The sequence below is a fragment of the Neofelis nebulosa genome, chromosome 4 (genome assembly GCF_028018385.1).
Source record: "Neofelis nebulosa isolate mNeoNeb1 chromosome 4, mNeoNeb1.pri, whole genome shotgun sequence".
NCBI classification, from domain to species: Eukaryota; Metazoa; Chordata; class Mammalia; order Carnivora; family Felidae; genus Neofelis; species Neofelis nebulosa.
This window is the reverse complement of record NC_080785.1, coordinates 133,640,165-133,665,038: the sequence shown is the minus strand read 5'-3', so window position 1 is coordinate 133,665,038 and position 24,874 is coordinate 133,640,165. Positions and strand designations below refer to the sequence as shown.

Genomic DNA, 24,874 nt, shown 5'->3' with positions numbered 1-24,874 from the left:
GCTTACATTAAAAAAAAAGTGCTTAAGTAATGTGTTCACTGTAGGAAAAAACATATATAGATAAGCAAAAAGGCAAAAAAAGAAAAAAAAAATCATTCCCATAATCATTCTACCCAGAAATTAACTACTGTTGACATTTTACACTTTTCCCCTACTCATAGATTTTACACAAGTGCAATCATGTTGCACATATTGTTTTGGGATCTGCTTGAATATATTGGGGTGTCTTTCCATAGTAACAAGTCTCTTTTTTCACCAGTCTCTTTTTTTTTTTTTAAACCTGTTGTGTTGTATTCCATATATGTATTTGACTTTCTTAAAAAAAAAAAAAAATCAGGTGGAATGATGGGGACCCACAGGTTACAGTCATGATGCTTCCTTGAGTTTAACTCTTTTTTTTAATTAAAAAAAATTTTTAATGCTTATTTATTGTTGAGAGATAGGCAGAGTGTGAGTGGGGAGCGGGAGAGGGAGAAGGAGACACAGAATCCCAAGCAGGCTCCAGGCTCTGAGCTGTCAGCACTGAGTCCAACATGGGGCTTGAACTCATGAACTGTGAGATCATGACCTGAGCTGAGGTCGGATGCTTAACCAATTGAACCACCCAGGTGCCCCAAGTTTAGCTCTTATTTAAAGGCTGAGTGTTCCAGAACCAGGCCAGGGGGTGCTGAAAGCCTGAGAAAGTCTTTCAAATGCTCCATATTTTCAGCAACTTTGACAGAAATGGAGTGGTTTCCCTTCCACCCCCCACATTTCTACTACTCTCCAATGAACACAGAGAGTCCTCAGCCCTGAGTGTCACAGACAACACTTCAAGGGTTACCTCTGAATGGCCAGTTACAGTCCTCGGGCATAGCAGAGGTGACTTGGAAAGAGGAGGAGGGAAAGCAGGGAGGAGAAGATGGAAGACCAGAAAGGGAGGGAGTGGGGGAGCAAGCAAGAAGTAGTCTAAGAATAAGGGAGTGCAAGACCCTGAGACACTGCTTTGTGTGGAGCTGGGTGGTACCAGCCTGAGCCACCTCCGCCTGCCCTCCCCAGAGGGGATGGGAGGTTTTCCAGTGAGGTCACGCCAAGTCCCTGCTCTCTGATTTAAATGCTTGTGTGCTCACTCACTATCAAGCTTTTCAAATGCTCACATCTGGGCTGCATTACCAAAGAGGCCCATGTGTTTGCAGAAGATAATTTACAGCAGCAAATAACAACCCCTGGCCTGGGGAAGTCCCCCGCAACCGGGGGAGTTTGGACTCATATGGAAATAGAGAATTGGTTCTATGAATTATGGTGCAGAAATAAATTATGGGGCCTCTATACACCCATGTGGCACACATGTATTTAGCATGTATCATTGAGCTTTTATAACTAAAGAAAAGACAAAGGTTTAATCCTGAAGTTCATAAAGGGAAAGCTAAGTGCCCTCACCTTCAATGTTTTCTTCCTTCCATGCAGAAGCAGCACGTGTTTTTGAGCTGCTCCCTGTATCCTGGGGGAAATTAACCAAGAGAAAGTCGCCCCCTCCCCAAGACCCCCCTCTCCGACTGCAGGACCCCAATGTTTAGCTTAGGACTCAGTGAGATGATGCATGTCAAATATTTAGCCCAGTGCCCTCCATAGGGTTAATACTACATTTCAATATCTTGAGAGCAAAATCGTATGGTATTTTTCTTTTTCATAAACACTACAATTTTTAAAAAATTGATATTTTCTTATATCTTTATAGCACTTTGCAAAATTATCTTGTATCCCAATCTCTCTTTATTTGTCACACCAACTTGAACAATACCTTATTCACTATCTTTAGTGCACCATATCGGAATCTGGGCCAGAATGTGGGGGATTTGGGAGTTGGAGGGGTGTGACCGTATAGTTTGAGAAATTCCTAGGACGATTCAGAAATGTGCCCCCTCTCCCTCTGGGGAAGTACTGGAATGAAACGTACTTAAAAAAAAAAAAAATCTAATCTCTTTTATTAAAGTGATCAATTGTTCACTGTGAGAATGCCATAACTTACTGAACCTATCTTCATTGTTGGCATTTGGATATTTCTAATTGTTTGCAACAAAAATAACAGGGATGCATATCCTTGTAATGTGCTACCACTGTAGGGAATCCTTTCTCATTGTGCATTAACTACTTGGTGACTGCACCTCAGTGACTGCTCTCAGTTATGGAATGAATAAATCACAGGGATGGAAGGTACAACATGGGCAATATGGTCAGCCATATTGTAACAGCGCTGTATGGTGACAGAGGGTAGCTACCCTTGTGGTGAGCCCAGCATAATGTATAGAGTTGTCAAATCACTATGTTGTACACTTGCAATTGATGTAATATTGTGTGTCAACTATAGTTCAATTAAAAAAAAAAAAAAAAAGAGGTCCTGCGTATTTCCAGAGGCTCCCGTAGTGACCAATATCCAAACAAAACCAAAAGCCATCTTTGGTTCTATTCTTCACTGACTAAATGTGTAGACAACTCAGGCAAGACCTCGAGGGTTATTGGCGGTGTCTACTGGGATATAACTCCCACCAACAGTTTGTTCTCTCAAAAGAGAAGGCTAGAGGCCCTCTGGGAGGCACTGGACTTCACAGGGATGCATGTAATCGCCTTCCTGAGATCTCCAGAGAATGACATTCCACTAAGTGACCTCCATCAGTTAATTCTTTGTGTGCTTTTGCCTTATCATTCCTTTAATTAAGTTGCAGTAACAACAAGTACTTAATTGGAATAATAAGAAAGACTATTATGATCTCACTGTACTGTTGGGAGGAAAAATTACGCAAATAATTAAAAAGTTGATAAGGGTTTTAAACATGCAAGTAGTTAAGGGGAAGTAATGGCTTGTGATTATGGGATACTCTCGAGATAACACTCAAGTAAGTGCTGAAACTCACGGAATGAGTAGCAGGCTACTTGGGTATCTCAGGAACCTGCTTCGGAAAGACGGGACTGCCTTATGAATGACTGAATAAGAAGGAAGACAGAGCTTTCTCCCCTCTTATTTTGAGACCAAAACTGGGCCAGATATCAGCTGTTCAAGAACGAGTTCACAGTCTGGTGACTAAATAAATGGTAGTTGTTAAGTTCTCCAAAGACAAAGGGTTTTGCTGAGGAGGTATGCTGCGTAAATACTACATGTGTGTGCAAAGATAAAAAACCAAGGATGTCAGGGCGCCTGGGTGGCTCAGTTGGTTAGGCATCTGACTTCAGCTCAGGTCATGATTTCGCTGTTCCCGAGTTGGAGTCTTGCATCAGGCTCTGGGCTGACAGCTCAGAGCCTGGAGCCTGTTTCAGATTCTGCATCTCCCTCTCTCTCTCTGCCCCTTCCACACTCACACTCTGTCTCTCTCAGAAATAAACATTAAAAAAAATTTTTTTGATTAAAACAAGATTAAAAAAAAGCAAGGATGTTAACTGCAGCCTACATTAACATAGACATAATTGGAAGCAGCCTAGGTGCTTCATAGGGGACTGGATACCTCAATTACGAAAGTGCAAAGAAATAAAGTAGATTTTTACATAAACAAGGAAAAATCTCCAGGTAAAAACAAAGTAAGTCACCAAGTAACTATCATCCTTACTTTTCTCTAAGAATAAAAAGGAGCTGGAGGTAGAGGGGAGGGAGGAAGGCTGGGGAGAGAGTAATTTCATATAATTTGAAATGTTTACAGTGATACTATAACATTTTGTGAAAAAATATATTGATGTTGGGCCACTGCTCAGACACAAGATGAAAATTTCTCTATTCTCTGCCCCCTGCTTAATTACTAATACTCACTTTTTCCTATTGCTTGCTAGTCTGTGTTTGCCCTTTTCTCCATTTCCACAAACACACACACTCATGTCATACTCTTTCCAGGAAAGTCCTGTATTTTTCTTTAGGATTTCCACCCATTTCTCCACACCAGCTATGCTCCTGGACAAATCACCATTTATGTGACCTCCTTCCTGGGTTTCAAAAATATGATTTCTGGTGACATGAAAGAAATTCTAGGCCAGTCTTGCCGAGCGAAAAGCAAAAAACAAACTGGGGATCATCCACACTTTATTTACTGAGTAAGGAGCAGTTATCATCCACAATCACCAGCAATTCATATAAAACAAGATGCTTAAAAAAAGGTGGGACATCTTATTACCACACTTTGGATTTAATGTAGCAGACTCAAGTGAAAATTTTGTTAAAAAGTGTGTAAATCAATATGATTTTGTTAGGTAATCATAGTATATAAATTCTAAAAAAGGATAATAAGAAGCTTCCACGATGATGTCATAAAACAAAGCATATTCCTTTCTTTCTTTTTTTAGTTTTGCTATCAAAATGATAAAAGGATCTGCTTCTGAACTAGACTGTCTAATGTGGGGCTTGAACTCACGACCCAGAGATCAAGAGCTGCATGCCCTACCGACTGAGCCAGCCAAGTGCCTCAAACAAAGCATATTTCAACATCCAAAAAATAACATAAGCCCAGAATACAGAATCATGCTTTAGGTTGATCTAGCGTTACGAAAGCTTATTTAGATTCCTGGGAAATCTACTACCTTACCTTATTTTACCATATTTGGCTTCAGACAAAGAAGACAACTTATCATGAAATTTATCATCAAATTCAGGTAGTGAGAAGAGTGGCTAATGCACAAAAAGGGGCTTTCAGCAAGACTGGTAGTGTTTTATTTCTTAAACTAGGCACAGGAACACAGGTGTTAATTTTTATAACATTTTATTTATCTTAGAGTGTGCATATTTCATGTGGAAAAACATTCCCATCATGGGCAGGCTCTAAGAAATCACTGTTTGAGTTGAATGCATCCATTTCTGGAGGAAACATACATGGAGGCCCATAGGTATGGGTAAGTGAATTTCCTAATTAAGCAGAGCTCAGAGAACAGGTCAAGGACTCCTTACATCTTTCTCAGCAATCTCTCTGCCTGCAAGCTGAATTCAGATTTCTGTAGGGTTAAGATAATTCTTTCCATGAGCATTTGTTTGCATTTTATCGTCTATTCAAACTAAGGCGTGAAATTGTATAAAATTGAATCCTTTCCACAGTCTAGGAAATGTCCATACATAACATGTAACAGTAAATGTTTGCCATATTTCAAATGAAAAAAATGCTAAAGGTATGTTAAGTCAGAAACAAGTTATGTACTAAAATACAATGTATTTTTCACCTTTAAGTTGATCCAGAGGACTTTGAGGAATAAAGGAAGGTGATTCTACCCTTCATCTTCAAAGAAAACAATCCTACACGGTATCTATGGCAACTTAGTCTCCAGACTAAGACAGTAGAGAATCTTTTTCACATAATGTTTTGATGGGTCTGTTCTTTTTTTTATTCTCTAGTGGATCACCAGATTTTTTTTTTTTTAAGGGAAGTGAGGATGCTGGATATTTCTATCGATACCTACCTCACAGCGAAGTGCAAAATGGTTGCGCCTGGTTTCTTGGGCAGATCATGGTCAAGAACTCGGTGATCTAACTGCAGCCAGTTCTGCTGACCTCTGTGAGAGTAAAGCAAAGAAAAAGGATCAAACAGAAGTCAGAGAAAGGTTCAATAACACACAGGGTTGGCAAAGCTGTGGGGAAAGTGTCATACACGGATGGTAGGTGTATAACCTGTTACAACTGGTACTAAGACCAATTTAACAATTACTATCTAAATTATAAAAGCATCTGCCTCTGAACTAGACTGTCCATGTGCAAGAGTTTAGCAAGATAAACTTGTGCATGCGAAAAATGGCCTAAGTATAAAGTCACTTACTTTAGCATTGGTTGTAAGAGGAAAAAGGTTCAAAACAACCTATATATGTCCAACAAAGTCATGTTTAAAAAAATAATTTAAACTGAGAAATAATATACAATGTAGCCACACAAAAGAGGGAGAGTATGTTTACAAACCTATTTTTAACAATTTCCAGACATGGTGTTGAATGGAAAAGCAAGATGCATGACTGTGAGTACAGAATATAACCCTTTTAAAATTAAAAAATACACACACACACATATATAAAATATCTCTGAGATGATAAATAAGAGACTAACACTGGGTGCCTTTGGAGGTAAAAAGAAAACTAATTGAACGTTAATACATTAATCTTTAAATTCTTATTAAATATGATATATGAATATTTTAGATAGTCAAGAAAGAGAAAACTGGTTTAATGAAATCATCGGACACATATAACAATACTACAGTTTCTTTAAAAGTACAGGGTCAAAGGCTTTCTGAGTGCTGTTTCTATACGTATATTATGGACCTCCTAATATTTAAGTTTGTATTTGTTTATTTACCCAAAAGCCTAAAGTTCGTGGATATAAACAGTTCTCCTTAAATTGTGACCTCTCAGAGATTAAAAGGATTGATGACTTGGGATCATTTCCATGACTTTTCCAAGGCTGTCCAACCAGTTGGGCCATTTTAGACTGTATATTCCCAGAAGGCATAGACTCCATTTTGCTTGCTTATGTAAAACTCAAAAACATGCAAATAGTGATGGGGTGTAAAATTATAATAAAACCTGTAATGGGCCAGAAGATATTTTCCAACCTATTTTGGTCTTTGAGTAAATAATTTTTAACTCAGAAAACTCTAAGCTGTAGTCATTTTAAGTAGATAGGAAATACTAATAATAGTAATAATAAAGAAGAGGAAGAAGAAAACGAGGAAGAAGAAGAGGGAAAAAAAGGAGGAGAAGGAGAATGGAGGAGGAGGAGGAGAAAGAAAATGGAAGAGAATGGAGGAGGAAAAAAATGGAGGAGAATGGAGGAGGAGGAGGAGGAGGAGAGTGAAAGAGGAGGAGGAGGAAGAGGAGAATGGAGGAGGAGGAGGAGAGTGAAAGAGGAGGAGAAGGAAGAGGAGAATGGAGGAGGAGGAGGAGGAGGAGAAAGAGAATGGAAGAGAATGGAGGAGGAAAAAAATGGAGGAGAATGGAGGAGGGGGAGGAGGAGGAGGAGATGATGGAGAATGGAGGAGGAGGAGAGTGAATGAGGGGGAGGGGGAAGAGAAGAATGGAGGAGAATGGAGGAGGAAGAGGAGAATAGAGGAGGAGGAGAAGAATGGAGGAGAATGGAGGAGGAGCAGGAGAAGAGGAAGAAGAAGGAGGAGGAGGAAGAGCAAGAGAAGGAGGAGAAGGGTAAGGAAGAGAAAGTAAAGGAGAAGCAGAAGGGCTTCTCATTATTGAGCAACTACTCTGTGCCACCTAAGCTGGAACTTTTTACATATTACAGCTATATTTTACAATAAGGTTGAAAAAAAGGTGGCAAAGTTAAGACTTAAGTTCAGGGCTTTGAGCACAAGACTCTGGATACAGGAGACTACAGGGCTGAATCAGCTTTTATAACTTTTGGCTGGTCTCTGTCACTTACTAGTCTCAACACTGGAAAAAATGTGTCTTTGTTTCTGTGATTTTAAGATGAGGCTTATGATAATTGTCCCTAGCTTTACTTGGAGGACTATTACAAAGATAAATAAGCTGATATAAATGATATAAGGGGAAGTTTTTAGAAATACTGCTTTTGTGCATAAAAAATAGAAACATGGGGGTTAGAAGGTAAGAGATTCTTCCCCTGTAATTCATGCAGTTTAGAATGGTACTGAGTTAAAGACATATGCCAACTTCAGACATGTGTCAAATATATGTCTTAAAATACATAAAATAGCGTACAGTATCAGGTCTCAAAGTTTTTAGGGAAAATGAGACTAATTTTGAATCATTTTTCTTGCTTTTATATAGGAAAGATGTGGCATCATTAAAAAAGCACAGTGTATATTTACATGAACTTGCGTGGAATCATGTCCAAGAATGAATAAAGCAAACTGTATAATACCATATACAGCATAAATCAATTATATTAACCAAAGATGCACACTGAAAACACTATTATCTATGGATGAAATGCTTATAGTTCTAGAGAGGTCTAGAGTAAACTGCAACATTTGGAGTGGGAAGATAATCAAAAGGGACTGGCTTCAACTATCATGTTACATGATTTTTATAAAAACACATTTATGTATATGTAATATAAAAATATTTTTTAAAGGATAAATTAAATATTATATTTAAAAAATCTACCCAGGGGCACCTGGCTGGCTCAGTTGGAAGAGCATACAACTCTTGATCTTGGGATCATGAGTTTGAGTCTCACATCGGGTGTAGAGATTATGACAAAAAAATAATAATAAACTTAAAAAAATCCATCCATAATCTCACAACAAAATAAAATTAGAAGAACAAAAAGTGGAAAACTACCCATAACTCTATCACTGAGATATAATTATGGTTAACGTGTTGTTTTACAGTCTCTGAGACTAAAATGAGATCAAAAAGCACTTATTGCTTCTAACCAGCTTTTCTCAAATTTTTCCATCAGCAAATATTCTAGATCTAATCAGTATCTCGCGAAGTTGAATCTACACATTCACCTCTATGAAACTGTGCACACAGGTCAACCCTAAGGCAAACTTTTTCGGCGAGAGGGTGGCGAAGTATATATAGAAGTATATGGGTCAAAAAGCCCATCATCTCACATCCATCGAACGGGATGGTAATCAAAACTCACAACTGTGTTGTAAAACCTATTTATTTCTTCATAAACAAAGCTTATTCAACAAAGCCTTTCAAAACAGTGGAATTAAAAAAAAAATCAAGTGAGTTGAAGAGATGGGAACCATTTTGGCGAAATTCAAGGCGGCTATCTCAGGAGGGCGAGACTGCCCTCTAGGGGTGAAAGACTGCCTCTGCACACCGATCACCAGGAGGTACTTCCAAGCATAATCTCAAGGAACTCTACCCCGCCCTCCAGCAGGGCCATGGATTTATTTTTGTTGGTCACCATCACTACCTTTCTTATGTAACGGCACAACTCTATTTTTCCATTTCTCTTCTTGGCCTGTGGAGTAGGGCATAGACAGTGGCTAGTTTCATTGACAAAATGTTCCCCTCAGCGTTGCCTTACTCTGTTTAGAGAAGTTCACTGAAGGCAAAAGGCTGATGTGGCATCTAGGTTGGAAAATACAATTCAGACAGCATCCTGGGAGGGATCCGACTCAGTGGTTTTATGGGGGGCGGGGGAAAGGGAGTGCTGAAAGAAAATACTTTCCAAAAATATTTACCAGACAAAGAAAAAGAGCTAGGCTTGTGACCAAGACATTCCAAAGAGACACCCTTAGACAGAAGCAATTTTCCAGACCTGTTCCTCAGAAAGGTGGAAATGGCCAAATCCACCCCCGCCCCCCCCCCCCCCCCAAGCCCTGCTCATACTTCTTCTGAAAATAAACACAGCTAGAGCCAGAAGACACCTTCCAAACTGGTCATAATTCAAAAATAGACTCTGCTGTCACTTGCAGGGGAGTACACAGAGGACAGTTTGGAGCCAGGCTTCTTGGAAAGACTATAACCATCAACCACTGTCGCCAAAGGAGATAGCTGGAGGAGGCGCCTGAGTGAGACTTTCTTCTCCCAGGAGAGGATTTAGAAAGAAATCCCAGAGGAGAAGAGGGGGAGGGTGGCCCAAGGCATTAAAGAAAGTCATTCATATTATTCCTTTTCCTTCTGAAGAGAAAGTCTTATATCTGCATGCCTGATTTATGCACTGTTTGGTTATGCTCACCTGAACTGGGAGCTTTCCCAGAAGCCATCCATGTAGCCAGGACCCCCTTTTCCAGCCCACCATGAACACTGTAGCCTGGGGAACTTGCAACACCAGTCATAAATTATGTAACTCCTGGGCATAACATCCTGCAGTGGCCTAGGATCTATGTGACACGCAGGGCTCACTCACCTATGATCTTGTCCGTCTTGTATCTTGCTCCACGATGTAATCATATACATTACCACGCTCATGCACTGGCCCATAGAATAAGTCTTCCCTGGAATGTCATCTCCCATTCCTCTCCCCTCTACCCCAAGTCTACTTGCCTTGCACTGTCCATTGGTAATTACCCTCTTTTTTTAAAAACAATTATGTATTTATTTATTTTGAGAGAGAGAGAGAGAGAGCCTGCAAGTGGGGGAGGGACGGTGAGAGAGAGAATCCCAAGCAGGCACTGCACTGTCAGCATGGAGCCCGATGTGGTGCTTGAACCCACGAACCATGAGATCATGACCTGAGCCAAAATCAAGAGTCAGATGCCCAACCGAATGAGTTACCCAGGTATCCCTGTAGTCATCCTCTTGTGTGAATTCTACTCAAGTCCTCCTTTAGCCCTTTCTGGACACTGAACTTACTGCCAGTACCAAAAATAGCATGACAGCTTCCTTTTAGTGGGTGCCTGTGCACGCCTGACCTGACTTAACAGTACATCATACTAGTACCCTTTACACGTGTCCTATATAGTCCTTATTATATAGGTACTATTATTATGCCCGATGTACTGATGAGAAAAGCAGAGGGTCAGAGATGTTAAGTAACTGGCCTAAAATCACATAGCTACCACAATTCTAAAGCATCTACTCCTTGCCTCCCTTTCAACCTTTAACTTGCACCACTTTCCTCCTTACCCTCTATATTCTAATCACGGTGGATTTTTTTTTCTTTCTCAAAACTACAAAATAACCCCCCCCCCCCCAAAAGTCTAGCTCAGTCTCACCTCAAGGCTTTCACACTGGCTTTTGTCTGGAATGCCTTCCAACTTTTGCAGAACTGGTTCTTGCTTTTTATTACATGTCACCTCCTAGAAGTGTTCCTTGTCCACCAATCTAAAACTGCCCCCACCCCCCACCTTTCTTGATCATGGCCTTGATCATGTTCTTCCAAGCACGTATTGTTTCTAGTGATTTCTCACTGATCTATGTGTTTGTTCTGCTACACCACACCGTTGCAATATAAGCTCCAGGAAAGCAAGCACCTTGTCTCTGCTGTGCACAGCTGAATCTCTGGAACCTAGGACGATGGCTGGCAATTGGTGAGCACTCAAGAAATATTTGTTGAATGAGTAAGTTATTCCAATATTCATGCTTTTTGTCTCTATTCTATGTGACCTCTCTAAATTAGGGCTTACAGCACTTACAGTTTAACCATATAACTTAGCCATTATGTATTTTAGGATTTCGCCATATTCTATTTGCTATTGTTGCATTCATAATCACTTACAACCTGTGTGTGTGTGTGTGTATTTGTGCATGCGTCTAATCACTGATTCACATGAACTAGCCTTGTCTTTCCAGTGAAGAGCTTGTGGTTAGAGGTTTATCTGCCCTTCCTATTTCACCCAGCAGAGGACTGATCATACAGGGTCTCAAATAGTTGTTGCATGAACTGATAATTTTGTGATTCTGAGTGAGGTGAGTGATGTTTAGTTTACTTTCTTTCTGGTTTGTGGAACCCTATTCAGGAAGCATCCTGGGCCTGGGATCAAAGTTTTCAGGTTTTTGTGTCTCCCAGCAAGTGATTGCCTGGTGTTGTCCAGCCCAAGTCCTGAGCCTGATGGCATTTCCTGCGGGGGGTGGGGGGTTGTTGCAGGTCGGGGGGGGGGGGGGGGGTCCTAGGCTAGTGGCCCACCTAGGCTGGAAATAATCAGAAGCAAGATATTAAAAAAAAGTAACCCCTTCTTGTGATTATTTTCTGCCTGGTTAAACTAAAGAACTGAAGAAACATTTGAACTTGGAGAGTACAAGAAGAATGCTCACTGGTAGGCCAATATATTCTGTGCCTGGAATGCATTTTCTTGGATTTTATATTTGTTTTTTTTTTAATGTTTATTTATTTATTTATTTATTTGTACTATAGTATTTATTTATTTATTTCCTGACAAAAATGACTACCAGCAAAATGCAACAAATTTTGTCTTTGAAGCCTAAGCAATCTTTTCATCCATATACACTTTTAAAATGGCATTATAGATGTTGAATGTTTCTTTATTTTTGAGAGAGAGAAAGAACATGAGTGGGGAGGGGCAGAGAGAGAGATAGAGACAGAGAGAGAGACAGAATCTGAAGTAGGCTCCCGGCTCTAGGCTGTCAGCACACAGCCTGATGCTGGGCTTGAACCCAGCAACCGTGAGATCATGTCCTGAGCCAAAAAGTCAGATGCTTAGCTGACTGAGCCACTCAGGTGCCCCCAAATTCTTATGATTTTATTGTTATATATAGGTCTAATTTCAGAAAGCATTTAAATTATTGATAAATATATACAATGTCCAAGTTAACATAAAAAATTAAGGTAAAAGAAAAAAAGATAGTGAAGAGGTGACATAAAATGGACCTAAGTAGAACTGGAGAAGTTTATTCTGTATTAAAACTCTACAGTATTTTTCAGGTGGGCCACACATCTGCCTTTAAACTTTCTTGCCATCAACACCCAAGACATTAATTCTCATTTCAATATATGAGTGAATAACAATCTAGTATTTCTTTTTTTAAAAAAAATTTATGGTTATTATTTTGAGAGAGAGAGAGATGGAGCATGAGCAGAAGGGGTGGAGAGAGAGGGAGAAAGAGAATCCCAAGCAGGCTCATGCAGAGCCCTACGCACAGCTGATGTTGCAAACTGTGAGATTATGACTTGAGCAGAAATCAAAAGAGTCAGATGCCCAATGATTGAGCCACCCACACACCCCAAAAATCTAGTGTTTATATCAATCATACACATCTACATTAAAAAATATGTGCAGATGTACTAGCAACAATAACAACCTCATTACAAAACAAATTTCTAAAACACTTAGGGCAATATTTTCGTGTTTAAAAATGATCAATATTCCCTTTCTTCTCCCTTTCCACTAGTAGTCCTAGGAGAGAAATCCTGTTATTAAACAATCTTTAACTAAGCAGGGCATATTCTAATTCTTGGGGCATTACCACCAATTTTTTGCTAATTGTGAATGACAGTGAGTAGGTAGTCCAGATGAAAGGGAAAGAACTGAACGTTTCTAAAAGACTTACGTGTCGTCCGTAAATGTTATTCCAAAGTACTCCTTTTCTTTCAGGTTGAAATGTGAAGCCACAAGGTCCAGCAATTCTCTTGATAAAAGTTTGGGCTGTCAAAATAAAATGTTATCAGAAAAGCAATTTCGTTGCCTCACTCTCTTTTTGCTACCACCCTTCTCTGCCCCAAATAGTTCAAAGCAGCTTTTGTTTGTTTGTTTTTAAATATCTGCCCCCTTTGGCTGCGTAGGTTAATCTACTATAGACCATTCTCCAAGAGATTGGGAACGGGGAGAAATGGTAATAGAAACATCAATGAGATCGTCAGTTTCATGTATTTGCAATTCAGCCCAGAAATTTACTTTTTCCTCTCAGGGGACAATGTATTTACTAACATGATGATGTTTTGGAAAAATACTTTTTTTAAAAGTCATTTTGAATGTTTATTTTTATTTATTTTTGAGGGAAAGAGAGCATGGGTGCACCACCAGTGGAGGGGCAGAGAGGGAGGGAGGGAGGAGAGAGAGAGAGAGAGAGAGAGAGAGAGAGAGAGAGAGAGAGAGAGTCCCATAGCACAGAGCCTGCCATGGGGTTCAATCCTACAAAACGTGAGATCATGAACTGAGCCAAAATCAAGAGTTGAATGCTTAACCAACTGAGCCACCCAGGTGCTCCTGAAAAAATACTCTTTTACAGGCACTATGGTGCTAGTGACCAAGACAAAGAATATCAAACACCTCACTACGTGGACTGTAGGAATAATCTTGCTTGCCGGGTGCCAGTTGAAGAGGCTGGAGACCCAAGGCTGTGGGATCAGAGATAAAACTATGACTCTACTACTCGTTACCATTTATTGTCCCAAACTCCTTCTATCCATTATCTCACTTTGTGCTTAGGATGAGCCTATGAGATAGGGGTTCTTATTGCCCTTTTATAGATGAGGGGGCTAAAGTCAAGAAAAACTAAGCACTTGGACTGATGTTACAGTCAGTAAGGGCAGGGAATTGAACCCAGTTCTGATTCCAAAGCCTAAGCTTTTCATCTCTCTCTCTTGAGATGGAGTGATCTTACCCATTGTATATACGATTGTCACCAGTGTTTGCTAAACACTTAGAAGAAGGATCTAATCTATGAACTTTTGAGAAGCACTGGGTCTGGTGGCAAAATGCATGTTTTGGAATTGGGGGAACATCCCGGGTGATAGCAGATGCCTGATTTGCAGGAACAAGGGAAGAAAAGGGTGATATGCAAGAGGGCATCTACATAGACTCTTTCTGAACTTAGAGCCAAACAGTTTAGGGCTAATTGTGGTGGTTTCAGAGTTGGATGTTTGCTGCTGGGGAAGAAAGAATGGTCATGATTAAAAAAAAAAAAAAAAAAAGAAAGAAGAAAGAAAGAAACAGGCAGAAATCTGGACTAAAAGGTCCACTCTGGCTAAACAGTGTTGACTATTTTTATTCTAATTGAGGCCTATGCATAGTGGGTGAGAAATGAGCCACAGAATGGAGAAGAATTTAGGTTCGGTCAAAGGAGAGAGTTCTGGCTATAGCTACAATGTGGCTATCAGAGGGAATTTCCACAATTTCTTTTTAGGTCCTTGGTCCACAGTGTTGAGTAAATGAAGAGAGAAGGATCAACAATTAAAATACCACCACTCATATACTCCATATATATTACAAAAAGATTTCATTCTCATATGTAATCTAGCTTGATTTTAGCCATAATTCTTTGAGGGAAAGTAAGGAGTCTCAATCCCGGTGCACAGCTGATCAAGTGGGGTATTTAACCTGGACACTGCCGTGTGGCAGCAAAGTGGCAGGATGCAGATTTGCAGCTGACAATAACCCTTTCAGAGAAAGATTACAGTGCTCCGTTTACCCACAAGAGGTTCAGAGAAGTAAAGCTACTTCCTGGGGGTCACACAGCCACTGACGGTCAGAGCTGAGATTAGAACCCAAGGGTCACCAATCCACATCCCCAGGATATAATTATTCTCACAGGTAGACCAAGTCTTCTGACTTAGCAGCTGTCCTTTTGCCCCTTAAACAATCCCAAGTCATTGGCACAGATAAGTGAGTAGCCTGAACAGAGGCCATGAGGCTCACGGAGGGAACCAGTCAGTATGGGCTGTCTCTTCATGGGCAACACCTACCTGAACCAGCAGCTCCAGCCTCCTATCATCCAGGAGGTGCACCTGGCAGTGCCTGCCCTCTGTCATCTGTGGGGACAAGATAGCAAGAGTGGCATCAGTGCCGTGGGTGGCAAGCAACCCCTTGACCTTGATTTATAGTTTGTTTTACATGTGATGTGTTCAGCCTAAAAATGCATTCAGTTGAGTCAATCAACAGCCTCGATCACAAACAGACTTATGAGGCGGCATTAGCTGTTGGATCAGTCAACCGATCAATTAATTAATTTACTCTTGGATGTAAAAAAGAATGAAAAGCAAAGACAACCCAATATATTGAAAAAATAATGTCTATATAGTGTATACAAGATTATACTATGAAAAGTTCGTTTCTTTCCTAGAGGAAACTACTACATTTATCATTGAATCAATATTTTGTTTTTCAAATGAAAATTCCTATATTCATTGATGTATTTTAATAAATAGAATACATGCATAATTGTAAAGGAAAAGATGACATTACAGTTAAAACTGAAAGTCTCCATCTCTGAAACGTCTGTCCCCTTTATAGTATATCACTACCATAATTAAGAACAATTACGAACACTTAAGATACATAGTTAAGAACAATATCCATCAGCATAAATTTCCAATTATATTTATTGTCACTTATAATTGCAATACTGGGAAATATTCTTTGTCAAATATTTAAACAATACATAGAATACAAAGATCCCCCTTCACTAACTCACACTCCACAAATCATTTTACCTGTAGAAATCACCACCCTGTCAGTTTGAGGATAATCCATACAGACTGTTTTTACATGTATGTTCAGATATAGATATATACATATTTTCAAAAAATTCAGAGTAAATGGTTTGCTTTGAATATTGTTGTATTGGACATTACCTGAGTGAGAAAAAAGCCAGAGCAAGATTTAAAATAAGGTCTAACTGAACAACAACAAAAAAAAGTCATCTTTTTTAATACTCTCCTATACAATGGGAAGAAAGAAATAAATACGTCCGCTCAAATCACTTTACTTCTTTTGTAAAACCCACACAAACAAACCCCAAAAACATGTACTATGGAAAGAGAAAATCAAATGCTCAAAAGATCAACTGATACAACATGAATCCATTAAGGAGTATGTCAAACTCGTACAATATTTCAAGTTACTCTGTTATCGCATAATCCAAATGAATTTTATTTCCTGATTTTAAAAAAGCATCTTTTTTTTCCTTTCCATCATACTTTGCTCAGACTAGTCAATTTTCCTTTTGTCAACACATAATTCTATCCTAGAGAATTAAACAGTAAATGTATTTGTGTGTGTGTGCATGTCTGCCCATCTTGTGACAATCACAGTCAGTGGTGGCCATGTTTGTACAACTTGGTCCTAGCCCTTCAGCTTCAGACTTCAGCTGATTGGACCAGGGAACAGACACCTGACTCAAGCTGGGCCAATCAGAGCCTCAGTCCAGAGAATCTGGAATTGGGTCGGAGAGGATGAGAAAGTGGTTGCTGTAGGGGCTGCGGTGTGTGGACAAAAAGGAAAGCAATCTGCAGAGAGAATGAAGGAGACAAGCAGCTGGACGGGGGCAAGAGAAATCAAGCAATCTGAAGGGGAAAGCTCGAGAGAGTTGCTGTCTGGGTTCCTAATGTCTTTCTAGTCACTTGTAGTCACTTCGTCCGGTTCGGGTGAATTCTTGTTCTTGAGTTCCATGAAACACCTCTGTATTCTTTTAATAAATCCACTTCTTTCTTATTGAAACTAACTTGAGTCAGATTCTGCTTCTTGCAACTAAAATCATCTTTGTAAGATACCACAGGTATCTATACCTAAATCAGAACAAAAGGTTTCCAAAGGATGGACTCCCCACATGATATCATTAATATAGAAAAGTCATCTACTCATAATCACTGATCAACAAATACAACAGCCAAGAGAAAGGCTGACATTGGGGGGTTGGGGAATGAACAAACATCTCAGTAGGTGAAGGGACAAGTTGCCACACAAGACAAGCTGGAAAAGGGCAATGCAGATGAACCGGAGGGGAAAAAATGCTAGAGTTTTATGCCCACACTGGCACATCCGTGTTCAGTATTCACCGAGCCCTTTCCTCTGTGGGAGGATGCCTCCTCGGGGAGGCCAGAGTACTGCTTCGATCACCTCTAAGCAATAGAGAGGCCTGCCCTTGTCACTTGCTTAAATCAGGGGTTGAAAAGTTGTGGATGGTTTTTTTTTTTTTTTTTTTTTTTGTCAGAACAATGCTTATGAATACATTTTAGTTGATGACATTAGAAATCAGAAGATGCCACTTAAGAAAAATGTAGACGGTATGATCTGGAAACACTGGGCTGGGCAACATTTGGCCAGGGTAGGGCAGAGCAGTTCCCTCTTTCGATGGGGTTTGTGGTCTCTGCCTCCCCAAAATTTATTATCTGCCAGTTCCTAGGAGTCCTGTCATGAGAATAAGCAAACCCCTATTTAAGTTCACATGGTACCAGGGAAGAGACAAAACAATGTCAAATGAGGGCCTGCTGTGCACCAGGCCAACTGCCTGACACTTGACCTTCATTAACATATAGTATTTCAACTACTATGCAAGCCTATGAAAGGGGCATCCTCATTTTGTTTTGTATTGTTTTGTTTTGGGGGAAATCCTCAACTTAAGTACCAGGAAACCAAGGCCTGAAAAATGATGTAAGTTGCATAAGCATTCTAAGCCAGACTTGGGCTCAAAATCATATTTTATCTCTTACTAGCTGTGTTACCTTGGAGAAGATACTTAACCTTTCTGAGCCTCATAAGCAATGTCCTGGTAGCTTTCAATCTGATACCCCTGAGAATGAAATAAACCACTTCGACAAAGACAATTATTATACTCCTTATTTGCCTAAAATTTAACAAATAGCTAATAAACCTTCCTATAATTCATTTATTCTCCCATCAAAAAATTTTTATTTTTTAATTTAGAGAGAGATGGAGAGCATGAGTGGGGGTGGGGGGCAGGGGGAGACAGAGAGAGGGAGAAAGAGAGTCCCAAGCAGGCTTTGTGCTGTCAGAGAGGAGCCCAGTGAGGGGCTCGATCCCATGAACCCTGAACCCTGAGATCATGATTTAAGCTGAAATCAAGAGCCAGATGCTTAACTGACTGAGCCACCCAGGTGCCCCTAAACATTTTTCTTTTTTCTTTTAAATTTATTTATCTATTTGAGAGAGAGAGAGAGAGAGAGAGAGAGAGAGAGAGAGAGAGAGAAAGAGGAAATCCTAAGCAGTTTCCACACTATCAGCACAGAGCCTGATGCGGGGCTCAAACTCATGAACTGTGAGATCATGACCTGAGCTGAAACCAACAGTCGGACACTTAACTGATGGAGCCACCCAGGCGCCCCCAGAATCACTTTTGAACTCCACAGACACCATCCGAACATTTTCAGGCTTGACCCCTCCCCAGTGGCACCCCTCCTCACGTGGAATAAAAACATTAAAAAATCATCTGTTTGGAAAGTTTCACTTACCACCCACAGACTTGAGACCCTTCCTGCCACTTCCTCCTCCATTCAACCCCAGGAAGATGAAGATTAAAAATCGTACATATTGGATTAAAACTCCCACTCAGTCTGTGGCTGCCCTGTGTTTGCTCCCCAGTTGGTGGAGCGGGTCCTCTGATGCTAAGCGCTGGGTGCTGGTGGAAGGACCTTGTCCATCTGGTCACCGGTCAAATGAGGAAGAGCAGAGGGAAGTGAGAATTGGGCACAGGCCAGACCTATGGCTTCGGGGTGTGCCCTGAGGCCCTGACCTGTAGCCCACAGTGGGGTTCAAGTCTGTGTGAAAACGCCCCACCCCCAGCCCCCAATACCATGACCTGATTTAGGAGAGAAGAGAGGAGGAAGACTTGGTAAGAAATCCAAAGGCGAGTCCAGATAGGGCAGTGTGGGACCATTCATAACAACCAGGGTCAGCTCATAAAGTAAGAGGAAATCACAACTACAGAAAAAGACCAGAACCTCAGCCCTGCTTGGGTTTTGCACTAGTGGTTCTTTGGAACAAGGAAATACGAAAGCTTGGTGAGGGAAGCGGCAAGCTGCTTTCTTTTTTTCTTTCTTCTTCTCTCTTGTTCTTTTGACCTTTTCTGAAAGCCTAGCATGAGAGGGTCTACCCCATAAAAATGACTCCTCAGGATTTTTTGCGGGGTGACCCATCCGAAGTCTAATTCGCCATCATCCCTTGCCTGGATATGTGCAAAACCGGCTGTCTAACCAGGCTCCATGCTTTTATTTGAGTCCTGTAAGGATCCAAACTCCACATGGCTATGCCTCTTAAATACAGATGAAATCCCTTCACTTTCTTGCTTAAAATTGCCCAAACTCCTTACCTTGTCAACAATGTTCACACAACCAACCCCTTACCCTCTCTAATTTTATTTCCAAGCCATCTGCCTTTGTACTAACATACCATCCACACTGGCCTTCTTTTCGTTTTCAAAATAAAGGTGGTTCCTCCTTTGAAATTTTGCATTTGCTGTTCCCTCTGGAATGCCCTTCCCTGGGTCATTGCATGATTAGGTCCTTTCACATCTTTCAGATCTTAAATCAGAAGCCACTGTTTCTAAGAGGACTGTCCTCAGAATAAAGTGGAGACTGGATACTCTCTCATATCATACTGCTTTATTTTCTTTATAGCTAATACTTTTTGTTAGTTTTTTGTTTTTCTGTCATCTTTCTTTTTTTTTTTTTTTTAAAGCTTATTTATTTATTTGGAGAGAGACAGAGAGAGTGTGGGGGAGGGACAGAGAGAGAGGGAGACAGAGAATCCCAGAGAATCTCTGCACTGTCAGCAAGGAGCCTGATGTGGGGCTCAAACTCAAGAACTATGAGATCATGACCTGAGCCAAAATCAAGAGTCGAATGCTTAACCCACTTAGCCACCCAGGCATCCCTCTGTCCTTATCTTTCACCATCAGAATGTTAAATTTCATGGCAGAGACCTTGATAGATTTGTTCACTACTGTATTCCCAGGGCCTAGAACAGTGTCTGGCACAGTGTAAGAATGTGGTCAACAAATACCTGAGTGAAGGAACGCCTTTACTGCTCAGAACATAGACCAGTTAATAAATAATGAAATAAGTTCACAAATGATTTAAATTTGCATAGCATAATGTAAAGTGAGGATGTTCTGAAACACCTCCCAAGCCTTGGCCCAGACAGACTCTCTACATAACAAACAAGCTTTCTACCCTGAAAACAAGGTGTGCTATTAAACTCTTCATCAGATGAGATATTCTGGAAGAACTGGAGAGAGGTAGAAGGGTGTATCTAGGACGTTCTTACTTTGGGATCTATTGAGTGGACGGAGTTTTATATTTCGCCCAAATGATGTCAATCCTAGCTGAACAGGGGCTCCTTTATATCATCTCTGGGTGTTGACTGAATATGAGCTATTGACACTCCCGTTCAGAGAATGGCCTAGACTGACACAGATGTCTCCATACCGAGTCAGCTGTGATTTTCCTTCGAGTTCTTTCAAGATGGTGCCTACCCTCCCAATGTGCAATCATTGGGAACCTCTTTTACCAATCTCAACGAACGACTCTCCTAGCTTCTATAACCACTTACTATGTCATGTAAGTGCACGTGCAAGTTTCTCCTCTCATGCTACTTACATTCCTAGGAGGTGAAGAGTTTTACAATTTAGGTTTTGTAGATGACAAAAGTGAAGTGCAGAGAGGTTAGGTAACTTGTCTTGGGTCATGTTACTATGAACTGGGGTGGAATCTCAGGTTCCCTTAGTTGCATAGGAGCAGGACTCCTGTGTGTCTTGTAGGTTCACTGGGAGTAGAGGGCAAAAGGGAGGCAGTGAGAGAGAGAGGGGCAGGTGGCATAAAAGCAGCAAAGGGAGAAAGGAAAATTGGCTGGGTGACGAGAATGATAAAGAAGTGGAGAATTCCGTTTTCCAAAGACAAAACTGGGTAACTGAGTGATCGGACTTAGGAAAAATGTTAACAATAATTAATGGCCATTGACCGCGCGCCTGGCACTAATCCGAGCCCTTTCCTTTATTTACATGGGCTGTTTAAATTCATTTTCAATTATGTTTTTATTTTATTTTATTTCATCTTATTAAATTATTTTTAGTAATCTCAACTCCCAATGTGGGGCTTGAACTCACGATCCAAGATTAACAAGTACATGCTCCACTGACTGAACCGGCCACGTGCCCCTAAATTCATTTCATAACAAGCCTGTGAGGCAGATTCCAACACTAGCTTCATTTTGTGGATGAGAAAAATCGAGGCTCCGAGAAGGTAAATGACTGACTCCAACTCCACAAAGGCACAGAGATGGGAGGAGTCTCAGAAAGGTAGAAACACAGGCATTCTGACTGCAGAATCTGTGGCCTTCACTGCTATATTACTTCTGCTGTAAGGTATTTCCCATCTAATAGGCCTTATATGTTAAAAGACATAGCTGAGGCATTTAACATATCATCTTGACCACCAAGTAAAACACTGTTTTGGAAAAGCCGCATTTAGACTCACCAAACCAGAGTTTCCGGGCTCAGGTCACTATGTGGCACCAAGGCCAGAAGAGGCACAAGGCTTTTGCAATCACTATTCCTTTGCTACCACCTGGCCCTGCACTGAAAAAAAAAAATATGGGCAGCTGCTAAAAACAGGGTCTATATGTTTGTTATTCATTTTCACTGAACATCAGGATGGACTTCATCCCCCCTGCTCCCCCTGTTTGGGCTGCTGGCTCTGTCATGCTTATGTGAACGCTCTGGGCACAGGATGACATTTATCAATGACATTTATCATTTATTTGGGTCTGACTCCACAACACTTTGGGCTTAAGATACAGTCTAGAAAACAATGCCATTAACATAGTGTAGGTCTGAAACAGGTTTTCATTCATTTGCTCGACTAATATTTATTGAGGACTTTCAAAGTATAAGCACTGCTCTGGGTAGGAATAGACATCATAATTCTATGAGGGCCGTCTTGTGTATTGTAGGATGTCTAGCAACATCCCTGGCCTCTACCCACCAGATGTCAGTAACACCTCCACCCTGCTTGTGGCCACCAAATATATCTCCAGACATTGCCAAATGTCTCCTGGGGGTGGGGGTGGGGGAGTCATTCCTGGTTGAGAACAACTGTTCTAGACATAAGGAGAAGAAAAGAAATTATTAACAATTAAACAAATATTTTCAGACTATTGTAAGGGCTCTGAAATAGCTCAACTAGCAACGGAATTAAGTTCTGATCATCTGTACAACCCGTATCTTACCCTGGAAGTGTGAGAAATTAGGAAATTGATAGACAGAATTTATATTGGACCACTGTTCTTGACAAGAGGCACCCACTACAGATGGAAGGGATAACGCTGTTTTCCGAACATTAGCATTCAACTGCAAACTCCTTTCAGGCAGAGGCTGAAGAAAAGCAAACCAGGAAGGCTGGTCAGGGAACAGCCATTTTCTGCAGCTCTAGCATAAACCTGGCAAGGAATTTTGGTCAGCTTTAGCAGACAGTCTCTGGGGAGGGCAGTCTCATAAAAGACAATCGCTTATCAGATTATAGCCTGATCTCTTAAGGCTGGCGAAAAGAAAGCCCAACTTTCAAAGGAAGAAAGAAAGGGAAGAAACAAAACTACGTATTATATCTGGAGCTGAAGGTCATCAGGAGCCCCCAGCCTGGTGTCTGCGAGGTATGCCAGGATTTAGAATCAGGAGGCCTGGATTGTGTCCCAGCTCTGCCATTTAACTAAGAGTAGGGCATCAATATCATGGTATCTCTCTAAATCTCAGTTTCTGCCCCTGTGAAATGAGAATGATAAGAATCAATCTTACTTAGCTTTGTTTGTCTCTTGTATTAATACAGGTTGAACCTCAAATCTACCTCAAAAGTACAGGTGATAATCCTATCACCAGTAACGCTCTATTTATTGGTTATAGATTAGGTGTTAGAGTCTGTGCTAAGTGCCTGGAGTGCATTATCAGCTTTACTCTTACTCTAGTGCACCGAGTACTATGACTAGTGGAAATGATTTGTAAGCTGCTGCGTGCTATTATGTTAACTGTAAGTGGTTATTTTAAGTTGTTTAAACAATTATTTTTCTCAAGGAAAAAGTTCTCCTGGATTATTAAGAGGCCAAGCTGTCAGATTTGAGTTGAAAGTCAATCTACCAGTTAAACCCTGGAGAGAGTGGTCGACCCAGAGCTGAAGATTAATGCCATTCTGATTTCTCAGGGATAACCAACAGACTAACTCAAAACTGCCATTTTTAGCTGCCCTGGTACCCAAAGCTGGGGAAACACTTATAAACCTTGCTTCTTATCTGATTGTGACCAGGGGGTGTCTTGGGCCTGACCGGCTGCTTTTGTTCTCAACCCACACGAAATGGAAATGAGTGTTAGGTCTGAGTCATGTGCTTTGACATCCATGACATGCTCTGAATTCTTACAGCCACCTTGTGAAGCAGGTATTTTTGGCCCTCCTTTTCACACCGAAGGAGTAGAGACCCCAAGAAGTTGAGAACAACTTCCCCATGCTCCCTAGCTACTAAAGGCCTGAGGCAAACTCAACTAAGAGCTCACCCAACAGCAAGTGGGGGAAACAGGTGACATACTGTCATGGGCGAAGCTGCAATGAAAAGCAGGATTCTCTTTAGAAATACTCTGCGCTTTTCCAGTGAGAAACTCAGGTTAGGCACCGATGAGAGACCGTCAAATGTTTATTTTCAGAAAACCATGCAGGATATACCCGCCATTCCTTTCCAGAAAGAAACATCCTCTTTACTTAAAACCAGTTGTTAGGCTGTATTTTTAGAAGTCATGGTACAGTATCGAGTCGAAAAAGAAAAGAAAAAACGGGAGGACATGGACATTGTAAACAGGAAAAGTCACCAAGTGTAACCAAGAAAAGCCAAGAGCACAGCCCAGGGGCTGGGGTGGGGGATTTTAGCTTTTGTCTGCAGTTCAGGTTCGACCAGAAGTGAAGTTCTCCCATCAACTTGTAGAAAATGGAAATTTTGGCTTTGGTGATTATGCAAGGAGCAGACACCCCGTGGTTTGGAAACTTTCTGCTTTGCCAACTGTCAGTTTTCTCTTCTCCCGTGAAAAACAGCCTGTAGGAATGAGCGAAAGTACTGCGTCTTTCAAAAACTTAAAAGTTAAGACAAGCACAGCTCGGGTGAAGGGATTTTAAAAATAAACTGCAGCACTTGGCAATTGAAAGATATCCTAGGTACCGTTTATTCACTGTACAGCCCATTCGGAAATCTGGGCCGAACGTATGCCATCCACAGAGCACATAAATCACATCTATTGCCCAGGAAACCTAAAGCTGCACAAAAATTAATTAGAAAACCAAAACCAACTTTCCATTTGCTTTGGAGTACACTTTCATTGTCGGAGCTTTCTCACTTCCATTTTTCACCAACCCCTGTTAGTACATTTGATCTTAGCCAAAAGGCCGAGAAGCGATTCACCAACCCCTGTTAGAATGTCTCTGGTTTATGCTTTTCAAAGTCTCTTTGTTCTTTGTGGTCCATGTACAAGTAGAGGCTGAAATCAGTCCTTAGGAAGTTTATAAATAATACAGATGGATTGTATTAGGTTCCAGAGCACTAGCTGGGTTGGTAGAAAAGTCACATTTGGGTAGGGAATTTATAAAAGCATCACCAAATTGCAAAAACAGAAAAGTCAAGCACGTGCTGGACAATATAGAAAATGTCTTACTCATAATGTCCAGGGCTCATTTTACCATCATGGAAAAAACGCTCCCTTCTCAACCTACAGGCTTCTAACATTAGTGACGAAAATTCTTGGTCACTTGGTGCAGCTTGCATTTTCAACAGGATTAAGTCTTCTTAAA

General features: G+C 40.8%; 1 protein-coding gene across 11 annotated transcripts in view; it reads right to left on the bottom strand.

Annotated features, from left to right (window-relative positions):
* FRMD4B (FERM domain containing 4B) overlaps positions 1–24,874 on the bottom strand; it is a 323,079-nt gene that overhangs the window by 107,152 nt on the left and 191,053 nt on the right. For all 11 annotated transcript variants that reach the window (XM_058728806.1, XM_058728805.1, XM_058728811.1 and 8 more), the window contains 3 exons: positions 15,011–15,076; positions 12,877–12,971; positions 5,404–5,496 (listed from right to left, as the gene is read on the bottom strand). In XM_058728806.1, the coding sequence (XP_058584789.1) occupies positions 5,404–5,496; positions 12,877–12,971; positions 15,011–15,076 (254 nt within the window). The remainder of the gene's footprint in view (positions 1–5,403; positions 5,497–12,876; positions 12,972–15,010; positions 15,077–24,874) is intronic.